Source organism: Dunckerocampus dactyliophorus, chromosome 9 (assembly GCF_027744805.1).
Source record: "Dunckerocampus dactyliophorus isolate RoL2022-P2 chromosome 9, RoL_Ddac_1.1, whole genome shotgun sequence".
Lineage (NCBI taxonomy): Eukaryota > Metazoa > Chordata > Actinopteri > Syngnathiformes > Syngnathidae > Dunckerocampus > Dunckerocampus dactyliophorus.
In genome coordinates, this window is record NC_072827.1 from 14,265,517 (window position 1) to 14,282,745 (window position 17,229).

Consider the following 17,229-nt stretch of genomic DNA (forward strand, 5'->3'; position numbering starts at 1 on the left):
TCATTCTGGCTAATTGATCACTATCTGCATACAAGCAATTAGGTAGTCTATAATCTTACAGTGGAGCTGGCTTCACTGGGTTTTCTACATTGCATGTCTATACTGCACGTTAAATATGCAAAGGCAAAAAACGTGTATGTCTGTAAGAGTGTCTTGTTGGTGCACCCAGTATTATGCACGAACCGTGCAATGTAATCTGTCAGAATGATCAATTTCCAAAGAGCACAATCTAAAGTGACTATAGGGGTGTTAGTTCATATCTAGAGGGCTCTAATAATGGTAAAAATCGTATTTATAAAGTCATGAAGAGGTTTCGTATGGTCTAACTATGAAAATATTCCATTAATTAATATTGAATCCTACTTCGCGGTCAGGTCTGGAACAAATTAACCGTGATAAACGAGGGACGGCTGTAATGACTTTCACTGCAAATCCTTTTACAGGATGCAAGTAGAGTTCATATCAAAGCCACTCCATAAAACCATAATATTCCTGTCAGGTAGTTTGTGTCTCCCCCCTCCCTCCTTGTAATGATCTCTGCAGGTTCAGGAAATGTGTCATACAAATGCTGGGCAAGGACCAATGTTTGTGGACATAATTGTAACTTCTACTGTATATTAGTTATTGCTTTCCCTTGTAATCACTTTACATGTGTATTCTATAATATTCTACACTCATGTTACACTCCCAAAGCCCACAAATGTAGTAGTTTTTGAAAAGGGCAACTGATTGACTTTAGGCCCTGTCGACACGGGACCACTTCGGGTTGAAAAGTATTTGCACCGTCACTGTAGTAAATAGTTGGATCCAGACGGGAAAGGATTACTCAGTGAAAATGATGTAATACACAAGGCACACCTACGTGTGGCGCTGTGAACAGACAAGCAGACAGAACCACGTGACACATCAAACTATCGAAGAAGAAAGACCGCATGCGCATAAACCCGTCGTTTTCCACTTTCCATCTAAACTTGTGGTGGAAATTAATTCTGCGAGTCTTTATGGAGTACAAGACAACAAAATATCAGTTGTTGTACCTGGTATTTTTTGTCGTTAACAGGAGATTTTTTATCAAAACACAAAGCCATAAAAAAACTCACTGGCTAAAGGTCTTGTCCATGAGGTCGGTGCTATTGATCTTCACGATGCACTCATCTTCCCGAAACAAACCCTCCTTACTCGAGCGGCTTTCCGCCTCCACTCCACGGATGTACAAACCAAGAGACCTGTAAGCACAGTCGCTGGTGAAAGTGTGTTACGGACAGACATGTTATATATGTTATGTCATATAGTCACGTAAGAAGATGATAGGTTGTATGAAAAAATGAAGGGTCGATTCAGGTGGCGAAAGGTAGGACTGGTAGAGCCATGTGAGTCATTGAAAACATACCCTACCATAGAAACATTTTTTGTATAGCATACAGTATAAAAAATTTGTATAATGTACAAATAATTGCTGTGAAGCAAAGAAGGGGTAAGATTAAATAAGATTAGCTTCTTACGACTCCTTTTCAGACATGTTGAATTGTTAAACTGTAAACATGTGACATACAGCTGTCACATTGCGGTTTGAATTTTGCAGTTAATTAAGCTAAAAATGTTAACGTAATTAATTAAATAAATGAGTTACTGCTGTTAACACGCATATTTTTCACAGTTTTAGTAACTCATTCACTCTCAGCCATTTTTCAGAACACATCCCCTCCAGTACCGGTCATTTTAGATGATTTTCACAGTGTAATAGTGTATTACATATTTTCCCGTTATTTTTACTAGCTGTCTGCAACCCATCCAAAATGCATCCACGACTCACTGTTGGGTCCCGGCCCACAAGTTGAGAGTTTCTCCTAAATTCCTAAAACACATTTGTTGTATTTAGATTTGTGTGTGTACATAACTCACCGTCCACTGAGAGATGAGCAGTAAGGAACCACGTGGATGCCCAATGGACAGTCGCCTCCGAGGATCTCCACTGTTCTGGTCAGGCTACGAAAAAAACAAAAAATAATAATTATTATTATCTTTGATATTTCCTTTACAAAATTTAACACAGCAGGTAGCAGATATGAAATAATCTGTTTCCTTTGCTGATCACAGTTGATATAATAATTGGACTCAAGCAATTGCTCGGAATCTGAAGTTTGGCAAAAATGACTCCAAAAGCCTTTCCCAAAATTATTAAAATCTACAAGTGACTGTCAAATTAATGATTTCAAACTACCAAAGAAAAACACTGTGCACTCAAATGTTGTGTGACGTACATCGGGCAGTATTGAAAAAAGAAATGTTTAAGTAAAAAAAGAATAAGACATGGAATCCCATGATGAGTGTATGTTAACGTCTGACTGGTCCTGTGTAAAAGAACTGACTCTGCACTTACTTTTAACACTCATATCTATGTCAGAGTTCTTTGCAGCTTGTTAAAGAAAGTTTGAAACATTTTACTTTCCACCACAGTGGTGCACTGATTGTATCGCTAAGCTTCCAACTCCGAGAACTATCTTTTTAACTTAAAATTAAACTGGATAAAGAGGATCGGAGGGGATAGGATATGGCAAAAATTACAAAAATAAGCACAGAAAAAGCATAAGAAGGAGGTAGGAAGCAAGCAAGCATTGGAAGACTGATAAAGTGAAATGAAGGGAGGAAGCAAAAGTGAATTAATTAGACAAAGCTAATGAATGGTATTAATATGATGAGGAAAAAGTCCCCTATTCATTCCTGCAGCACTCTGCTCTGATTTCCTACACGCTCACCAGAACACAGAATCAAGTACTTGGGATTCATTTACATTTCCTTTTTGATTTTGGGGATGTCTGACAGGCTGCATCAAATAAAAAACTGAAGTGGTGTCAATTGATGGAGAAAAGAGAGAGGCAGACCAATGCAAAAAAGAAAGGCACAATAGACTACATAGGCCACACACACACACACACACACGCACACACACAGATATACAGTATATGAAGATAGCAGGTGTTCTCCACCTGCCACTTCATTGATGCTCGATATGAAAGACGGAAACACTGAGAAGAAATTACCCAGACAGGATGCGCATTACAAAAGCATCTTTCCAAGCATTTCATCTGTTTTGTAATGGATGAAGGCAACATTTTCCTCTCCCACATTTCAAGCTGATCTTCAAAGTGCAGAGCACAAAAGAGTAGTGACATAAATGAAAACCTGGACAAATGTTAATGTTATGCAGAATGTTAATGTATGCAAATACAGAAATACACTAAAAAAATAAAACTAAAACGTGAAATTTTAGTGATAGTTCTCAAGCAGCGATTTATACTTTATACTGTTCATACTTTCCATGGGAGGTCTGGATATCAAAGTGTAGTGTTCCCAAGTGCTTTTCGTCATTTCAATGTATCTTATGTACTGAAAAACCTTTTGACAAATTAACCAAATCGAATCATGGGTGGATTAAAGCATAAATAAGAAACCCAAGTATTTTGGACGATGGATGTTACCAACATTGTGAAAAGGACTGCTGCAAAGTGCACAAAGGAAGGTGAAAATGCTTGCTTGAATGAATTTGGTGTGAGAAAACTTGAGTTCTGACCTCAATCCATCCACAAGCATGCATAACAAAACTTGGTATCATTATGGTACCAGTAGTAACCCAACCCAAAAACTCCTTTGGGTGCTAAATGAAGCTACCTGCAACAAGTGCTTGAAGGTGATATTGTGCAAGTAACGTCCCCCCCACAGAGACACAGACTCTGATGCTCTTTTTAAACTTTGCCAACCTTAACACACCAACAGCAGTGCTAAACTTGCACACGTTGCTCCATCGCTGTTCACAAAGCCTGCCTGACAAAGGAACATCATCACTCTTTTGGACCATCCCACATGGCCCCCTGTTCTAAATCCAATTGAGCACAATTGGGGATGGATAGCAAGGGAGGTTTACAAAAATGGACATCAGTTCCAGACGGTGGATGCCCTCCGTGAAGCCATCTTCACCACCTGGAGCAACATTTCTACCAGCCTGTTGGAAACACTGGTATCAAGCATGCCCAAACCAATTTTTGAGGCGATTAACAAGAATGGTGCAGCTACTCATTACTGTTTCCTTTTTTGAACATTTTATTTCTATTTTAGGGGGGTTTTGGGTTTTTTTTTTCCAGCTACGGTCTTGTGAATACCTGACAGAAAATGACATTGAATCCACATTTTTGCCAAGATTTTTAAAGGCTGTGGTCTTAAACTTTTGATCAGCTAACAAACAACCTATTTTATTTTAATGATTGTTTGCAATGAGCAGTCGAGGGTGTACCCCACCTCTCAGCTGGGATGACCCTAATTAGGATAAGCGGCATAGAAAATGGATGGATGGATGGATGGATGGATGGATGGATGGATGGATGGATGGATGGATGGATGGATGGATGGATGGATGGATGGATGGATGGATGGATGGGTTGTTTGCAATAAATTGCTTACCATACTCAATTTTTTTTGTCTCACTCCCATTTCTCTTTTTGCTTTTCAGGACTGTATGTGTGTCACTGCTTTGTGTAGAACATGCAGGGATGTTGGGCCGTGCGGCAAGTGTAATGCATTGTCAAACTGACCCATGTTTGACTGACTGTCTGAAACATGGAGGGAAGTTGCTGTTCCCCAATAAAATGCACACTTGGCTGCTGTAATGTTAGCAGCATGCTTACAATAGAGTTGGTGGAGGACACAAAAAAAAACTAAAAAATCCAATAGGCAAAGAGAACGAAAAAAAGAAAGGTAGTAAGAGATATGTGGAAAGTATACAACCTACCCCTTGTGTTTTTCTCCCAGACAGAAATGTGTGGTACTCGCAGATCAGTTCCAAAAACAATTTGCAGTCAATATCTTTCTCTAGATGAAAACAACATTTTCATTCAAATGTGATGTCTTCTGTGTGATTTAAGTTATGATGACCCATTACTGTACTTATAGTAGGTGCTGCCTTGCAATCAAAGGCATAGATATGCGAACGCACATCCAGGCAGGACAACGCACCGTGATTTAAAGAGCACTTTACTGTTCTTATATTTATAGCTATAGTCCTGTACTCGTTTCAGATTTTTTGCAATTTCAAGGATCGTTTCACCGACAACCAAAGAAACCATTAAATCACTTTTACATTATGTAATGCCAAGATGGTTTTTATGTGAGTGTGTGCAACAGACAAAATAAGAACAGCAATTTCTCAGTGAGTGAATTAATATGAGCAGTGCAGTGAAGTTTACGTTCACTTCCAAATAAAAACGGCATCCTCACTTGACTTGATTTTACTTGTTTTAATTAAAAATGACAACTCATCATAAATTATGGTGACAGAGTCCAGAGTCCGATAACTTGCACAAAAAATATTTTATTTTTCTCTCCCCAAATAAGTTTACTTGCACATCATTTCAGAAGGCTTTTCCCCTCCAATTAAAAGCCGGTTAGCTGGTCGTCAAAGTAACTTACTTTTATGTAGGGCTGTCAAAAATAATGCGTTAACGATGGTAACTAATTTATTTAATTAATTACGTTACTTTTTTTGTGTGTAATTACCCAGCAGAGCTGGCACACCTCTGTTATTCTGTTATGACAGCAGAAGGAGGGACAATGTAGAATCCCCAGAGACACACACAGTCGGCTGCTCCTTTATAACTTTATTCTTACCTAAACAAATCAACAGCAGTGCAATTCCAGCACCATATACTGTATGTATTTTCAATTCACAAACACGTCTCTAGTCCGTTCTTCCTCGGAACGACGCTTCGTCATTCTCATTACAAGACCGTGAGGTGCATTCAGGGACACTCCGAACATCGCAAAAACGGCTTTAGAGTGTGTGGTCTAAATAAACAGGAAGACAAAGAAAAGCATGAAGTGAATACTGTTACTCACTTCGTTATTGTTAATGCAGATGTACAATTTGCTGCATATTAAAGGGACTAGTGTTTTGTTTATTTGTGACTAGCAGATAGATTTTTAGACGTGTGGTATCTTTTAGCTTGATTTAAATTTTCAGTTCATTTGGAGCTGTTAATACATGCAAATATATACAATTCTGTCTTATCATTTATCTGTATGTTCATCAAATACATTCAGACATAGTTGCAAATGGTGATTAATCATGATTAATTTAATAACTGATTAATCTGACTAAAATCATTTGACAGCCCTACTTTTATGTTAAACATGTTTGTCTCATATGAATTTAACAATCAACATCTCAGCCAATCAAATCATTAATTAAAGGCAGTTTTCCAGCGTTTGTGTGCGAGATAAGTGGTCAAGTCTGAAGAATTTCAGAATAAAAGAGATAATGTTGTGTTTTAAAACAAGAAAACAGAGGGAGAAAGCTGCGTAATTGTTAATATTCGTTGAGATTGTTTCAAATATGTTTTGAAAATGTCACTGTGTTACTGTGTAGTTTCATTTTTATCTGTTTTTGATTTCAGAAAACACATTTCATTCACCATAAGTCACTGATAATTTAGAAATACGTCATAATACGGGTAAAATGTACAGCATACATGTACCACTGTTAGAAAGCCCACAATCTTATACATATTTATGTTTTATGCCTCACTTTTGTTTTTTCGTCAGATGCTGAGATTTCGCACTTTGTTCGGCTTTCCTTGAATGCACCGTAGTTGTGTGTTCTGAGACGCAAAAGTTTCTTTGGCTATGGAAACACTAGCTTCCACAGTCAATTCCACCACAACCTTGCAGGGAGGTGAACACAAGTTCATACAGTATATGATCGTAAATTGTTACTGGAATTACAACAGGCAAGCAGTCTGGATTATCTATACTCGGTTTAGAGAAACGGCTTCTCTGGCCTGCTAGCGCTAGCCTGGCAACCAGGCTTAAGGCTACACCGTGACTTCGATTCCATCTGTTGATCCATTATTTTATATTATCATTGATTTGTGGTGAGTAGCTACACATTTATATTTTAAATTCATTTAGTGAGTGTGTGAGGCATATTTAGGGATTACACCTGAATTGTGTCACGAGCAAATGGGAATTGAAGAGAGTAGGGGAGCTGAATCTGGTGGATAGGGAGATCACAGGAACAGCACGCTATCCATACACATTTGTGCCAAGAAAACTGCTAATACTTGAACGGGAAATTCAAACACTCTTGCACTAATGAGCGCTGCCTAAATTAGCGTCTGGGGCAGAGAATACCCAGTGTCTCCCATGGGCAATTTCCACGCCTGTGTGAGTGCTTGTGACCTTGTTTTGCTCTTTTGTAGTGAGCTAATGATGGGGAGTCTTTACACTAACTGTTGCTTTAAGGGCCTTGATCTAAATTAGACGATGAATGAAGTCAACTAAGTAGGATACAAACGCACACATAAACATGTACACTGACAAAAATTCACACAGAATTAGGCCATGGCCACACAAACAAGGGGATTTGACCTCTCTTCTTACAGTGTATGTGCCCTTCATCAACATGCACTTTTTTCCCCCTCACATGTGTGTCTCGAAAACCAAACCTTTATTTTCAAGAGTAATTCCACTTTATTTTATAGCATTTTTTTTTTTTACTTTTGTGCCAGTTAAACTGATTTCATAAAATGGCTCCACAGTCAGTATGTTAACATGCACTGAAAAAAACATTGCATTATTTGGCCTAAAAATCGCTTTTCAACACACATGTACACAAACGCCTTAATGAGATTGTGTTTGGCTTTTTAAAACACACCTAGATTAAGCGATTGGAAACAAGTTCTCAGTCTTGCACGTCTGTGCTACTGGAGCAGACGCGCCAGTCTCCATGGGGAGACGTAGCCCGGAATCATGACCCACTGGCCAAGTGGGTCATGATTGTGTAGATATTGCTAAATATTCGCTATATGTACACTGCTACTAGCTGTTCAAGCTAATATGTGTCCATGTTCGGCGGATATAACTTTAGCTACGATCTGAATTTTTGCCGGGTCGCTCATGAATGTGGAGAAAAACTGACAACTCTTGTTCACGAGGGTTGTCACGAGACGAGGCGATACACAAGAGTGGCTCTACCAAAATGGGACGAGACAAGATTTTCAAGTACAATAAAAAAAAAAATTAACGATATACTGCAATCTACTAATAAAATTTCTACAACATTACAGTCTTCTGCACTCTGTGTGTATGCTACCGGCCCCGCCTCCACCCACTGAGACAAAGAGACTGTATGGCTGACAAAAGGGCTCACTCCGTTCATGACGTTGCTCTATGAAACAAACGTGCCAAGGTACTGAAACCAATGCACAGAGTGAAACCTCTACCCACTTAAGGAGGTGGGAGATGAAAAAAAAACACACCTGACAATATATTGAAGCTGGCAAAATTATCAAGTTCATTTTCATTTGTTGTGTGATTAATTAACTTATTTATTATCATCCCGGCCTAGTGCCCACAAGACTAAATGAGAAATCGTGTCACGTTTTAATCTCGTGGGACCTTGTGACATCCCTAGTGTCTACCGTTAGTGGCTATTGAAGACAAAGTACAGTACATATGAATAAAGGAAGCCAAACAGTCATACTTTGTGATGTAAAAACGTAGCCATCACACTGCAGCCACCCGTATTGTTTCTGTGCAAATTGCTAGCCATCCAGGTCAAAATGCTCATCATAAATTGAATAGCGGGCAACAGTTGTGTCTGGCAGGTAACTGTTTTGCATACTCACTTCAACGCAGACGTCATTGATAGCACAGCACAATGTAGCTCTTACAATTCCTTCTTATGCACATTTGCCGCTGAGATACAGAGACATGGCCGCCAGGTCTCGTGAGAGAAACAAGCGATTAGCTCTCTGAAAACAAGCCCAAAACAACAGGCAACGACTTTACAAACACATGCCCAAAAAACAAGAAACTTGGGAATTTGCGAGCATCTTTACATAAAAAATAAGCCCAAAGTCACTTGAATCTGGCCAAGCTGCTTTTTTATATGTGACATAACAGGTCAACAGGAAAAGCCAAACTTCTACCATTGCGTTTTGGGAGGCACATAGCACGTGGCCTACAATCACAGTGGAGATAGCGCATATAAACAGGAACGTCACGCTGAGGTGTGAAAATTGGAGAAACCTAATTATGTAAGTAATCTCACTAATTTAGTGCATGGAAACGAATTGTGTAGTGTCACAATGCTATCTGTTGTTTTAACATACACTTGACAAGACAACTTGTGAAATTTGAAGTGCTCTACCAGCAATATCACCTGCTGAGCCAATATTATTAATGATGGATTTCACACTCAGAGACACAAACATGCACAAGCTGACCTGTCGTTGAAAGTATGTTTAACGTTGGGCTGCTCAACAGTAGGACTTGCTGCCTGTCAAGAAAGCACACACAAACATTTTCAGTTAGTGACTGAGTGTCAAATGAGAGGGCGCAAGGAAAAGAACAAATCAAGCATTAACACGTTTTCCATCTAAGGTTTTCCATTTAAAATGAAAATTGATCATCTGTAATTGAAAAGAGGAAGAGTTGGGAGAAATGACTGAATAAAGAAATGATAACGCGGATGTAAAATGTAAGATTCACAAAAATGTCATTCCACCAGGGCAAGGTTTGCTTGAACTTTGATTCATATTGATTATTAAAAGGGAATGTATGCAACACATTCCCCGGCTGCCTAGGCGGCGCCAACATTTACACTAGATGTGCTCAAAGCGTCGTATTATATGATTAGCTTTTACAGATTACCTTTCATTACGTCAGTCCTGCTCTTTATTCTCTTTGGGCTTTTTTATGGCAGTGTTTTGGCATGTAGGGGAGGGGCATGGAGAAGAGCACCTGAACGCACTTCAAGGCTTTGAGAAGGCAATAGAGCAGCCTCGACTGTCCGCCGGCATTATTGTTTCTGTGGCAAGGCGATGCCGCACGGTTCTATGTGGAAAAACGACACATGCCCCACTCCACAAAATAGTATAATATTTTATATATAGCTCCAGATCCCAACAGAAGTCATTTCAGGATAATTTTCCTATAGAACAGGTTTATACCTTTCATTAAACAACTAAAATAACCAAATTATTACTCGTTATTTACACAACTAGTAGTCATAGTCTTTTCTGTCTGTACATAATCGTGTGTTGAGTATACCGTAGGTTTTGACTTTGTGGATGATTTTGGTGTCTTTTTTTTATTGATTTCTATAATGGAAGGTGGTGGCTATCATATATAACTGGTGAGGAGTGCGTCTGTGTCTGTGTATGTGTATATATTAGTGAACATATGCAGACAAGCACATGGTTCAATAAGACTCAATATCACTCGAGCACAAAAAGGAACTCTTTGGATGACCTTTCCACCTTTGACCTTAAAAGCTGTAAGCAAGATGATCTCCACCACCTGTCAGTGTCGGACATAGTCAAATTAGAAAGAGACTGCAAGACAAACGAGTAACAAAGACAAAAACTGATTGCGTGAGGAAACCGCTTCAGAGGTGCAAAAATATTGGAGCAAGGTGACAGCATGAGCAGTGACTTGACAGATTACAGATACAGTACATATGCCTGGGCTTATTATTCATTCTTATTATTTTATTTTATTTTTTATTATATGCCTGGGCCTTTGGTAACTTGAAAAACAGGTGAGGTCATCATATAAGCTTAATTACGGTCACAGTGGCAGGTAACACTAATTACACTAACTCCTTCCTCAGAAGAGCAACCACTGTTAAACAGTATTAATTGAAAAGTCTATCGGTGCATAATTGTATGTCTAATTAAAAGGAATGCTTCTGTAATAACTTTGTGTGTTACCAAAAATGTCAATGAATAGAAGAAACACATGATTAATTTACACCTCACACATGATTTGATTTACACACATAAATGTAGACATTTAAGCTTTAAAAAAAAGAAATCACACATCTGCGGTTATTCACTCAGGGTGTAACAGTACATGTACTCGTTTTTTTCGATACAGAGCTCTCGATTTTGTCCAGCCATGTATCGATTTGTGTGTACCTTGTGGTACACATGAAGTGAGGGAAAAGAAGTGTATATTCGGCATTGCGATTCACAAAAAGACAACACATTCGGGGTGGAAGCGGAGATCGAGGACAGAGGTTTCCAAACTTTTTCCAACATAGGTCGCATACTGAAAATGAAAGGATGCATGGGGCCATTCTGATATTTTTATGTATTTTCATAATTTTGTAAAAAGGCTGAAAAAAACATTATATATATTTAAAGACAAAGCTTTGTTTTATTATTAGTTATTGGTATCAACATTTCAGCTTTTTCTTTAAATTTTGCCTTTTTGCCCCATCTCTGCTGTTTTTTGGGGGTTTAATTTTATTTCTACAATGTGCCGCAGGCCAACAAAAAACAAGTTGCAGGCCGCAAATGGCTCCGAGTCTGCACTATGGACACCCGTGGCTCCGAGTCTGCACTATGGACACCCGTGATCTAGGTGGAGGAAAACAATGCAGTTATGGCTAGCAATAGTGCCAAGGAGAAGCCGGAGCTTGAAAACCCTCTTCCGGAGTTAAAGTCCCATGTTATTTGACAGTTCGCCTCCCGCTGAAATAGGTAAATGGACAAAGACGAGTGGATAAGACAAAAGCAGTGCGCAGTCATTGTTTGAGAGAGATGGGGAACTGGACTACAAGCTGGGGCTTACTCTAAGAAAACAATTCTTTACTAATGAGAGATTATTAGATACTACGCAAAATATAACACAAGGCTTATATACCTTATAATAAAAACATTGATAAACACTGGATTAGTTTTAGCATCTTTTATATACAAAATGTATCAGAATGGACTCCCCATCCTTATTTTTCCCTGAAAAGATTTGAGTTTTCTGATGATTACTTTTAAAAATTATTAAAACCCCAAAGCTAAGCAGTTTTATGTTTTGCATTTTGTTCTCCTACTGGAAATTAGAAATGGAAACTGAACCACGCCGTGATCTTAAAACCAAACTAATCAGGGTTTCCACTACATGTAATTGATTGTGGCTGTGCGCCAATACAAAATAAAAGCTGCTACACCTTAAAAATGAGGGTTCTTAAATACAATTTTAAGTCATATATTGTATGAATGGATATATATGCTGTATGGGTACATATATAGCTTATTATTTATGCACAAGAGTTTGAAAACGATTTAAAATATCATAAAGATGTTTCGCTGTGCTTTATTTTGAGAAGCATTCACCAGAATCGCGTGTCTGTCTTGCTGGCACTTGCGGATGTGACCAGATAGGCGACACGTCTTGTGTGGACTTTTACTTTGTTTCTTCTTATCGGGAGAATGAACAATAGCCTGTAAAATGTGTAGTCAATTGACGACAGCTTGTCACATGCTAAGCCTACGTATGCCAGCATGTGTGATCGCTCACGTTTCAATCTCATTTCACTTTCTGGCATCTTTGTTTACATGTCTGGCTGGCGGCATCTAGCTAGCTTGGAGCTACAAGTGGCTATTACGTTCATGGGATACATCGATCATCATCACGACTTACTTTTTTTTTTAAAGTGTCACTTAACAATCTTGCTTTCTTGTTAACATAATACTTAGGGTTTGTCTTCAAAACACTACTTGTGTGTCAAAGTTGTTAAACAGAAACGTAATGTAATGACGCTATCACAGTGTCTTCAACAGGTAACTTGTAAACCAGCAGTAACTCACGAGCTGATGTTGAGTAGTTCACCAAAGAATATTTGCGTCACATCTTAGTATTTTTACAAGTGTTCTATCCAAACATGACACCTGTATTTCATGACAAATGATCACAGTGAGTAGAAATGTGCTTTGTAAATATAGTACAATTTAAATGTTGCCAGTGCTCTCAGCAACTTTGCCATTAAATTAACAGTTCTGTTCTGGGTTCATGCTCTGCTAGTTGTTGAAATAAGGTAAATAAATAAGTTATAAAGAAATTGCTATTTGTCATTAAAAACTATTCACATACTTCAACCAATCCTGCAGCAAAAATCCTGGTGTCTAAAACAAGTCCAATGGTTTTTAACTGCATCATTTGTTAGTATAAAATGACATTCTATATCTCTGTGAATTCGAAATACAGACCATTCATTTCTAATGCTGTAATATGAGCTTTAATTAGAGATTTTTGGGGGAAAAATAGTAAGTACCAAAGCAGTGACAATTTGCTTGTTTTTTGCTATGCTATCTTAACTAACTAACCAACTAACTAACCACCCGGGCGTGCATGTGTGCATGTGCAGATGTATATAGGCAACAGAGAGTTATTTTGCACTAAGGTGTTCATGTCATTTAAACAGTAAATGTTTTAGGGTACAAAATACATAAAGAGAGGAGAAAAACAAGTGACAATACAATACACAGCTTCACTGTAAGAACAGTACTGTCTTCCTCCCTTGCTCTCACCAAAAGATCAAGTGACATTTTGAACAATTACACAGAGCCATTTCCTCCATCTGGCAGAACAGTTGGACATACAGAGACATACAGATAGAGAAAGATAAGGACACAAAGAATCGATAAACGGGTTTGCATTGTCAGATTGCAAATCAGTACCCAAAAAGTTACAAACTGATGTCAGTGGACCATTCTGCTCCTCCTGACTTGCGACGGTAACAGTGGTATTTTTGGAACAATAAACTCTTGAGCACGAGTAAAGATGTGACATCTGTAAATAATGTCCTCATGTGATTGGCAAATCAAAAGAACTGGGAGACACATGTTTATATGGCTCCTCAGGGAGATTTTGGCAGCAAAGCAGGAATTGATGCAGGCAGTCCACCAACATCCCTGAGCTGAAGCTGTTTCTGTAAGAAAGGATAAGCTCAAATCTATCCAAGTCGATGTGCAAGCCAAGCATCCTACCCTCTTTTAGCGTTCTCTTTCACAGTCATCAAGGTTATTGTGCTTCACGGCACATTGAGTGACCCCCTATGATGGAGAAATCTATTTCTCTGCATTAACCGCATGCACAAAAATCGGCCTGAAGAAATACAGTACATTGTACAAATGATGTTCTGCTTACGGCTGCAAGAATTCCAAGCACAATATGATGCCTGATGTACAGTACAAGGATGGTCCAATCGATCGGCCCCCGATCAGCACCATCCGATTTCCATGGAAAAGCATGCCTATCAATGCCCGTCACAAAAAACAATCACCTGTGGCTCATACTATTGCAGCCTGCAGAGATCCCTGTTTGCAGTGTAGTGTCCTGCTTAACGTTTTGGGTGGTGCCCCCCTCACCCTTTCCTTCACACTGTGCAGGCGTGCGGCGCAAAACTCAAACAAACATGTCTGTCGTGCGGAACTTATGTGTGATTTTGCATCCTGCAACACATGGCACAAAAATATATTGTGGGGGTACTACGTTAAATAGCTTTAGTTTACTTAATCATTTGAAGAACAAACACTTTAGTATGGTGAGTTTTCGAGGCTAACAGTGCAGCAATAGTCAGTCAAATGGCAAACGACAGCTCGGTCAACGTTGGACAACATTTCCCTGTATGTGCATGACAGTCAGAAGGCTAAGCAAGTAACCCCAAAAATAATGGTATACATCGGACTAGATGACCAGCCTTTCTCAGTGGTGGAAGTCAAGGGTTCTGTCGGCTATAGGCTATGTCATGATGAATGTATTATTGATGCAACGTATTATATCTAACCATAAGTCAATGACTTCATGTTCTGCTGTTAAATAAGGTTTAAAAACATGACTTAATGTCGCACATGTCTAATGACTCAAACCTCCAAAGCTTTGTTTTACGTATCCACACGCAAACACTTGAGTTTTGCGTCATTGCCATTTATGCAAATTACGCTAGGGAGTCACTCATTTGTAGAGAATTGTCCCTTGGGAGATATGAAGGTACTTCTGTGAGATACTGTAGTTGAGTAGGTCTGAGTTATGGCATAGTGTGCAGCTCTACCAAAGACACTAGCAAAGAACTGAAATCTGTTTTTAATACTACCTTTTCACTATTTGCACCATTAAACATGAATAAGATCTAGGCTATACAACTTATTTTTTTGTTAAACTGTGTCAAAAAAAATTGGAGGTCGCCAACAGCTCCACAATGTCAGGAAAAGTGACCTCTGAGAATGAGTCATATCCCCCACAAGAACTGAACCATACAAACAGGTTGTTCTACAGGGACTGCAATCCAGTAAAAAATATTTGTCCGGACAGAATTCTCAAGGGTAGAAAGCTCACCACTCAGGAGCCCAATCAGGTATGGAGGGCCTTTCAAAAGACAACTTGTGGGATTTGCCGTGTCCAACTGTGTAATGGGAATAACTGTAGCAACAAGTAATCACAATTGAAATGATTAAGAGAATACTATTATTATGGGAGTATGTATACAGGTGTGTGCGAGTGTGTGCGTCACCAGTGTCTTACAATCACAAAGGTATCTTCACGGCAGGAGGGATCCAGCTTTGCTGACTGAGGTCCAAGTGCTGAATCACTGCTGCTTCTCACCAGCAGGGGAGTGTCTGCAAAAATATAAGAGTACGTGTGTCTGAAATTTGTCTTTATCACTGCTCTTCAGATGAGCACTCTACTGTCATGAGGACTGGACTGACACCAATACTCTAGGCTAAATCCAAGCTAAATTGCAAGGTTTTGTGTAAAACGTGTAAACACCGCATGCGCAAGTGAGTATTTTTACCATATTTGTATGTGTGTTTTACAACTCCAAGCTGTATGAACTTGAATGTTTATTGCATTTAAGTATATCTGGTTATGTTTATTTGTGTAATTAGGGAGGGTGTGGCCTAAAGAGATCAACAGGTGTGCAGAATTGTTAGGCAGATTCTCTTCCTCCGGCAAAAGCGGTTGAAACCGAGATTTGACGGGCTCTGAAAAGTCAAAAATAGGACACAAACATCTTGCAGAGGGATGCAGCATGCTTGAAATTGTGAAGTTATTGGGCCGTAATGGGATTGAAACCGTTGCCATTCTTGTCCGATCTGGTAAAAACACCGTACACCTGTCACCCACAGATCCCATAATGTATCTGTCTATCTATCTATTTATCTATCTATCAATCTATCTATGTCACACCACGCTATTATCACACCGATGAGGAGTCACTATGATTTTGTGGTTTGAATTTGAAGTTATGCTTTTCTTTGTTCAATACATCAGTAAGTGACAATACCTTTAGACTATTACATACAGGGATGCGGGACCGCACCTATAGACTAGGGATACGGTTTTACATATACTGTACAGTTCAGTCAGCCCTACACGAGACAATCCACCTTATGGTCCGGCGGTTTTGTGATACATTTTGCACTATGTGTGCACATGCATGCCTGTCCAGACTGGTGAACCCCGGCCCTCCCGCAATGTAATGTCCCATTTCCCACCCAGTACATATTTCAAGTTCGGCACAGTCTGCCTAAAAGCGGACAAAAAGGCGAGGCATTTGGTGTAGTAGAGTATAGGCAACAACAGCCGCACGGCCCCACCCATTTGTGTTGGCGATGCGCAAAGGTGACTCGGACCCGGCAGATCTTGTTAGCTACGTTCCCGCCGGGCCCCTTGCCTCCTGGCCCGATCGTCAAGGTGCGGTGCACCTGTTTTTCAACACTTCACCTCTATAAACAGACAAAGACGAGTGCATCAGATGAAAGCAGCGTGCTGCCATTGTTGAGTAGAGATGACAACGGCTCTGAATGCTGCAGCTATTAACATTGCACTTTAGGTAAGGAACTTTCCAAAAAATAAAATAATCATCACCCTGTTCAAACTCTTACTGTTGCACTAGCACCTTCCTTAAAAGAAACGCTGTAAACCAGAGGTGTGCAAAGTGCGTCCCAGGAGCCATTTTCGGTCCGCAGCTTGTTTTTTGTTCTCTCTAATAAGATATATTATTAGATATTACACTAATGTGCTTTGTCACCTATAGCACAAAGCTTATATAGCTTATAGTATTATTTTTATTTATTTTTTGTCCTATCATCTTTAATGTACACATCCTTCATTTTTTTCTGTTTGCAATAACAATATTTTTATTTTTATTTGAGAATTATATTTATTGGAGAATTACCTGCTAGTATATTGGGAAAAAAGTTGTTTACGCACTAAAATACAGACCAAAACCATACCCCGGACCGTACCGTGGGTTACCTGTAGTGCTGCACCCTTACTATATGTCTACTATACTATGTCATCAGTGTGAAAGGGCACCAGTGTCATGTCAGTGTGTGAAGAAGAGATGGAAAAGCAGACATACATGAATAGTCCAGTTGCTTCATACATACCTGT

At 39.2% G+C, this 17,229-nt stretch overlaps 1 protein-coding gene across 5 annotated transcripts in view; it reads right to left on the reverse strand.

Moving 5' to 3' along the window:
• pard3bb (par-3 family cell polarity regulator beta b) overlaps positions 1–17,229 on the reverse strand; it is a 201,935-nt gene that overhangs the window by 148,499 nt on the left and 36,207 nt on the right. For all 5 annotated transcript variants that reach the window (XR_008572425.1, XM_054786859.1, XM_054786860.1 and 2 more), the window contains 4 exons: positions 15,355–15,449; positions 9,276–9,328; positions 1,903–1,986; positions 1,101–1,226 (listed from right to left, as the gene is read on the reverse strand). Coding sequence is in view for 4 of the 5 variants with exons in the window: in XM_054786859.1 (XP_054642834.1) it covers positions 1,101–1,226; positions 1,903–1,986; positions 9,276–9,328; positions 15,355–15,449 (358 nt within the window). In the remaining variant the exon portion in view is untranslated. The remainder of the gene's footprint in view (positions 1–1,100; positions 1,227–1,902; positions 1,987–9,275; positions 9,329–15,354; positions 15,450–17,229) is intronic.